General features: G+C 42.0%; 1 protein-coding gene across 1 annotated transcript; it reads right to left on the bottom strand.

Moving 5' to 3' along the window:
• Positions 1 to 3,596: 3,596 nt before the first annotated feature.
• On the bottom strand, positions 3,597 to 6,140 carry LOC308667144 (acetylserotonin O-methyltransferase-like). Its single transcript, XM_081326270.1, has 4 exons — positions 6,118 to 6,140; positions 5,750 to 5,868; positions 4,689 to 4,796; positions 3,597 to 3,870 (listed from the first exon to the last, which is right to left on the bottom strand). Exons 2-4 carry the CDS (start codon positions 5,832 to 5,834, stop codon positions 3,662 to 3,664), a joined length of 402 nt encoding a protein of 133 aa, XP_081182396.1. The 5' UTR covers positions 5,835 to 5,868; positions 6,118 to 6,140; the 3' UTR covers positions 3,597 to 3,661.
• Between the last annotated feature and the right edge of the window lie 1,456 nt (positions 6,141 to 7,596).

Below are 7,596 nucleotides of genomic sequence, written 5' to 3'. Positions count from 1 at the left end.
CCCTAGTGACCTTCGTAGCCCCACCTGTGAGGCCGACAGCAAAATTATATCATTGGCATATAACAGGCAATTTACCTGTCTTGTTCCTATACTAGGCCCATGAAGTGATAAGTCTTCCAGACACTTTGGGAAATCATTTAACTATAAATTAAAAAGTGTTGGGGCTAAAATACAACCTTGTCTTACGCCCTTCTTAATTGGCATTGCATTTGTTACCGATCCTGTTTTGTTCACTCGAACTCTTACCTGGGTTTCCATATATAACAATCTAATTAAGTATAGCAGTTTCTTTTCTATTCCCATGGCCTCTAATTTATCCCATAAAATTAATCTATCAATTGTATCAAAGGCTGCCTTCAGGTCTATAAATGCCACATACAGTGGTTTTTTCCAAAACTTAAACTTTGTTATTAGATGATCCAACACAAAACAATTGTCCATTGTAGATCTTCCGCTCCTGAAACCAGACTGTTCTTCAGCTAGAATGTTGTTTCTCTTTATCCAGTCTTCTAATTTATGCAGCAAATACTTAGCAGATGTCCAGTTTCCTCAGCTTGTAAACTGCTGACTCTCCGGAACTGCATCATAACTTAATGGGGACAGAACTATCAGCACCAAAGGGGTGGCAGAGGAAATGGTCTGCTTCAGCAGATTCCTTGTCTCTTTTAGTTTTTTAAGTACTTCTTGTTGCTCCATTAATGAAAGTAAAGAAAAAGTTTCTAAGCAGGCAGAATCAAATATCTCATCTTGCATTAAGCCAATTGAAGGAAGTTTCACAGTTGCTGGAACCAAAGTCTCAGCCAACATTTCCTTTGTGATGCTAGATCTCCTCCCTGTTTCAGTTAACTTACTTTCCCCATTTCATTTACTTTTCGAGTCAGCTGACCCATGCACTGCACCACTCTCCCTAGGGGCTCTCTGGATCAATGGGCTGATTTCACTACTAGAAAAAACTCGGGTTGGTAGAATTTGGTAAAAAGCCAGGAATCCTCTCATTTGCATGAGCAGACTTCGAAAGAGCTGTTGTTTGAATTTAAGAAGGATTCTGGAATAATTATCGCATTGTGGAAGATATTCATATGCTACCAGATCTATTGCCGCCTTGTCACAGTGAATAAGCTGTGACAAAGAGGTCACTATCTGTCTTTTTGAAGTCCATCTACCTGCATTTATCTCAGAATTATATATCTTCAATACAATCTGCTCCTTCAACAATCGCCTTTTTCCCCACACACACCTGTGCCGTGGGATTTCAGGCCCATCCAGCTCACCATCTTTTTCTCCGCTATTACAGCCAATATGTTGTCTGCTTACTCCTTCCCTCATTCGCACCATTGATGGTATCTGACCAGGTTGTTCTGTCTGGCAACCAGCCGAAATTACCTGCGGCTTTTCCGTCTGTACCGCAGCAATAAGATTGATCATAGAGTCCAACTTTAAATGCACCTCTGCAAACTGGTCAAAAATGGCCCAAACTGTCTGAGAAGTGAGCATGCTGTGCCGGCTGATGAAATCCTTTATGCTATCACTTAGCTAGTTTTCAAGCCCTGAAGCTGATCCATTTTGATTGTCAAACTCCAACTCTAATCCCTTATCCTTATCCTGGCTTGGAACTGACTCACTTAAAACTGCTGAGTCACTTGTCATCCAATTACACGGAGGGATTAGCGAGCCTCTTAACTGACTTCTTAACTGGCTCTCTTCAGCCTGCGCCTGCAGATCCCACTCCAGGGAAGAATTTCCAAACAATGCCAAAGCCTCACATCTGTCTGGTGGGAGAAAGGGGGAGGATGCATGACTTACTGTAGATGGTATAGGGTGACAGAATCCATCAATTTTCTCTTGTTTTGTGGGTTGTTTCTATCTTCCTTACTATTTGGTGAACACTGTGCCGTCTTTCTTTTCTTCCCCTTGGGAGAGGCCATTATTACCTGCAGGGTGACAAAGTACTGCTTATTCTGAAGAAGGATCAGTATCCCAGAGATTTTTCTGCTTTTTCGACTTTCTGCTGCCACACCGGAATGCGAAGGCTTGCTGGTCTAGAAGACGCACCGGACTAACAGGAAGAGTCAGCAGCAGCCCTGTTCTGCTCCCTTGCCGCTGCAGCCGTCTCCGGGATACCACTTGGGAGGCAGAGGCATCCAGCCTGGGTGGGGTCGGATGGATTCCACCTTGCTGTGGCTGCGTGCAAAGGCGAGAGGCAGTGCTCTCTACTAACTCATTACCTCAAAACTGTTTGCATCTGGATGGAGAGGAAGTGACCAGTTTAATGCAAGATTGAGTGGGTTTGGTTGTTTGACCCCCGAGGTTTATAATATTTCCTCCATTGGTCTTGGCTGGGGGTGCAGTTCGCTATACAGAAATGGTACGCAACATGGGTGTTCTCTTGGACTTGCAGATTCTGCTTAATCAGAAGGTGGCACCTATAACCAGGAGGACCCTTGCCCAGTTTGATCTGGTGTACCAATTGCATCTCTTCCTTGACAGGAGGCCCTTCAGATGGTCATTCATGCTATGGTTACTTCCCAAGGGTGTTGGTAAAGACAGTGGGAGGGTCCTAGTCCTGGGAATTTAGGGGCACAAATATGGAGTTAATATTACTGTTTGGGGGGTGAAGGTGGACTAATCAGGTATGTGCTGATGGGGGTCTAGCTATTGTTATCAGGCAATCCCTTGTGTCTTTCAGGGACCCTGCTCAACAGGTTTCCAATTGTGAGAACCTGTTCATTAATTTGGGGTCTAGGAATCAGTTGGGACTGTTGCTGTTTTACCTGCACTACAATCTTCTTGCCTGAACTCCTTGGAGAATAGAGTCTGAGGTGGCTCAGGAGTTCAGGACTTCCATGACAATCATCGAAGCATCTCCCAGGTCATCTGTAGCCTGACTTCTGATTTAGTGTTCCTGTCAGAGAAGTGGCAGTGTGATCTGAAATTGGAAGAGCTTACACTGTCTCCTTTGTCAGTCAGATTACGCCCTGATTTCCTAGGGATTCTCCAATGCCATGACCCACTATGGACACAATAGATTGGTCTGCTTCAACTGACTGATTGCTGAGCAGTTTCAAAGGAGCTGGGGACTAGCCATGTTGGTTTGCTGCATGGTCGATCCAAGGTCTTGGTTGCTGCTTGGAACAAGGGGCTGCTGAGGACTTGGATCAAATTGTAGCCATCTCTCTCCTTTTCTCAGTCTCCATGGTTTACTGAGAAGTTGGGAAATCAAATTGGAGAAAAGCATCTAAAGTATTGCTGGTGTTCAATAAGAGATGAGCTCTCCTGAACATAGATGAGAGCCACTAGTAAAGTCTACATTGTGGCTTTAAGACAGAAAACGTTTGGTATTTCTCCATCCTTATTGCATCTGCCGAATCCATTTCTTGATATTGTAATAAGTCATCGCTATTATGCAAGCTGTGCTAACATTTTCCTGTGTAATCAGAAATGTTAATGGGTGTATGATGGCTTGGTTCTTGAAGGCACTGTTTTTCCCTATGATTGTTGAATATTGCTTTCTTCCAGTGATGAAAATCAAAGTAATGAATAGACAGATGATAAAGTTAGTATAGTAAATAGATATGTCTATACACTAGAATAAAGACAATAGTAAAAGCATTTTTATTATTTGAATTATCTAACATTTAGTCGGAATTAAACATGTTGAATATTATTTTCTGGCCAAAATGACATCGTAGAGATTTTCTTTCTTAAACTGAATATCGTTAAAGCCAGCAGTTTGGAAGAGCATTCGATGCTCTGATTCTTTCTGTGCTTTTCCTTCAGACATAAGCAACAATATAATGCAGTACAAATGTCCATGAAGTAACCCAGGTATTTCTTCATCAATAATAGGGTCCATTGCTAAGACTCCACCACCTGTTGCAAAAGTAATTTGTGAAATCAGTAATACATTGCCTACAAAAGAGGTAATGCCCTTGCATCTCATTTTCATTTTTATGTCTGTGACGTTTATCCCATCACTTTCCCAGTCTTCTAAAAATATTGTTTTGGGAAATTGTTCTCTTTCTCCCTAGACTAAGTTCATGCTCCAATTTAGTCTCCTGAGAAACCTAAAAGATATAAAAATGTTATGCCAACTTTGGATCCTTCATCATACCTAACTCATAACATATGCCACTTTAGCTCATTTACCACATGATTGCTTCCCATGCTCTCATAGACACCTACGGAAGGAACTGGATTCCATAATATAGTAATGCTTCAGTGTTGTTTAGGAAACACACAAAAAGCTGCTGTGGCCGAGGAAGCCTCAGTTCTGCTCCCTGCCTTCTTCTCCCCACCCCACTGAATTTGCTTTACAGAAGCAAATCATGATCACATCACACCAGGACACCACAACCATCATAAATATGAACCAGTTGCCAAGGATCTGAATTTTGTTCCTGTGCCCATGGGGATGCTGCAATGGCCGTAAGCATGAAAAACAGTCATAAGTCGCTTTTTCCAGTGCTGTTGTAACAGTCACTAAATAAACAGTTATAAGTCAAGGACCACCTGTATCACTTAATGACTGCAGTGACCTACAACCAAAATTCTGAGCTCCTTTTAGGTCATACGTTGAGCACTATCTGTATATTATCAGGGGTTGTTGCAAGTACATAAAAACACTATGGATGGATCTGGCTGGCTTCTCATTCACAAATGGCAATTTTTCTCTTTCTAGCAATGCTTACCTGGCTTACAGGCTGTAAATACTTTTGTGAGCAGCTGGATGCACTTTTCATCACTCCAATTATACAAGACTCTTGATAAGATGTAAAGATCTGCTTCAGGAATTGGATCTTTTAAAAAAAATCCCCTGTAATAAGAATACATCTCTTTATAAGGTAGAAATGTGTTAATTCTATTAACAACTTGGAGAAACAATTTCTTCTCCTGTTCGTAAAGCTGGTTTCTACAATGATACTAACTTTTTTTCAGCTACTGCTTTGAAATGGCAGAGGTATTGATTCATTCAGCGCATCATGTCAATATCATACCAGGCAAGGAAGGGACTGAATGCCTTAACCACTACACCTGTTCTGCTGGTTTTCAGGTATGGCTTGAAAACCGGCAGAGTCCCAGTGTTTGCCTTGATAAGCTATACATGTTTATACAGCTGACTAAAGATGGGCTCCTCAGAACATATTGATACATTTTCTTGGATGTCACTTTGTCACACAGAGAAGCTGGCACTCAGTGGATAAGACAAAGGAGTACAGAAATAGTCAACCACCTCCCATGATGGCATTCCAAGGACATTGGGTGGTACCTCAGGGACATTGTGTGTTTCCTGGGAGAATTTCCATGACCCTAAAGGCCCCCTGAGGTAACTGGACTAACTATGTGTATGTTCTACCGAGGCTATCATTATATTCCTGATCAACGCACCTGCTGGCTCTCTTTTAATTCAATCATCACGGCAATATCATAGCAGACAAGGGAGAGAAAAGGAAGGAAAAGAGTGCTTTCATCTTCAAAAATGCCCCCACCTCTTTCCAAACAGTCACAGGACTGTTGATACTTAGTGTAACCCAGTCAGTAATTCTGACAAGCTAAGCCATTTTAAAATTGGGTATTTAAAAATAAGGTTCAAAACTCTAAAACAAAGAAGATCACAGGATAGGATTCTATAAGTCTACTTTTACAATCAGGGAATTACATGTCTTGACAGAGCCTGAAAGTCTTTCAATCCAGTCTCTCCAGAATATCACATAGTATCAAATTGGCATAATGAAGACTTTCAGTTACTTACCACCCAGATCATAAATGAGATGAAAATCAGAAAGGTCAAAGGCAGACACCACTTCTTTTCCATACAGACTCCAAGCCTCGCTCATGAATCTGAAAAAGCTTTCAGTGCTTTCCTTTGAACTAGAATTAAAATTTGCATTGGGAGATGATTAACAGAGACACAACTATATGGAAGTTGTGAAGACTAGAAGAAAAAAACAGACGGAAAGGACATGGGAATGTTTGTATATTATTCATGCTTCACTAAGATCCTATCATAGCTACTTTGCATACTATTCATTTTCAGGGTAATCAACTTTATGCAGACCAGGAAATAATTAAAAAATGAGTTATGAAGTCAAAGATAACAAAAAAAGAATACAGACACACCCCAAGATTTTGAAAACAATATTCAGCACATCTCTCCATATCTTCTTCTCCTTGCAAAGCATCCAGGGAGCCTTGAACAGAAGATGATGCACATATTTTCTTTGCTATCACTTTGTCACACAGGGAAGCTGGCACTCAGGACATAAGACAAAGGAGTACAGAAATAGTCAACCACCTCCCATGGTGGCATTCCTAGGACATTGGGTGGTAGCTCAGGGACTGAGTGTTTCCTGGGAGACTTTCCACCCAGATCATAAATGAGCTGAAAATCAGAAAGATCCATGCAGACTCCAATCAGTTGGCAGATGATTAACAACTGCATGAACTACTATATGATTAACATGTGATCATAAAGCTAGAATTATATTTTTTCATTATGTGGCCATGGTTTCTGCAGGAGTTTGTGTTACCTTTCTGGTTTTAAAGAGATAAATTACCCTGAGCAATTCCTGTCCAAAATTGCTAAATATGCCAATATTTGCCTTAGGATCATCTGTCCTGGAAGAATCTCAAATGTCAACATTCTTGTAGGCTGGCATTTGAGCAACAGGAGATGCATGATAAGGATTTGGGAAAATCTGTGGATAATGAATGAAAGCATCTTTGTTCCTGTGCTTTGCTAGAATTGCTAGAATTGCACATGTAGTTGACTTAGCTCTAGTTGTAGATTTCAGTTTTCCCTTTTGAAAATTAATTCTTGATAAGTGAGACAGGTTGAATACCCCAGTTCCAGCAAAAAGAGACTGAAGACTGGAAGAACAAAACATCATAAGACAGAAAAGACATGGGAAAGTATGTATATTATTCATGCTTCACTAAACATAGCTACTGTTCTTTCAAAGTAAGCAACGTTATGCAAAACCCAGGAAATAATGAATTGGGATTTGGGAAGCAGAAGATAACAAGAAACTCCCCATCCCCAAATTATGAAAACAATATTCAGTGAATCTCTCTGCAGTGTATGCCTCTCAGCATACACAAAGAACAGCGCAGCAGGAGGCTGATGGTGCAGATCAGCAGGGGGGTTGGACAGCTCCGGGCGATAACCGCTCACGCGGGATAAGGCTAATGGGTTAAGCTGTTGACAGCCCCAGGCATGGTCAGCCTGGCGGGAAGCCAGGATTTAAACCCATTGGTCACCTGCACTGGCGGGAAGCCCAGGTTTGAACTGATTGGATGCCATCCACCTGGGCAGGTACAAATAGACGCCAGGTTTCCCCTGTTTCTCTAGTTCGTTCTGTTCCAAATAAACTCATCGTTACCCAGCTCTGTGTCCGCCTCTCTGTGAAGCACGCGACTTTACACTGGCGACGAGGATGGGATCCTGCTCCAGAAAACACTAGCCGCGGACGAACTCCCATCGGCAGCTCAGGAACCGACGCAGGACGACCCCGACCGAGGTAATGGCGCAACTGGGACAATACCCCATCTTCAACAGCAACCGCCCTGAGGAGTGGGAGGCATTCGTAGGTCAGCTCG

The sequence above is a fragment of the Vipera berus genome (genome assembly GCF_964194415.1).
Source record: "Vipera berus genome assembly, chromosome: 4".
NCBI lineage: Eukaryota > Metazoa > Chordata > Lepidosauria > Squamata > Viperidae > Vipera > Vipera berus.
The sequence above is the reverse complement of the archived record's forward strand: the minus strand, read 5'-3'. Positions and strand labels throughout refer to the sequence as shown.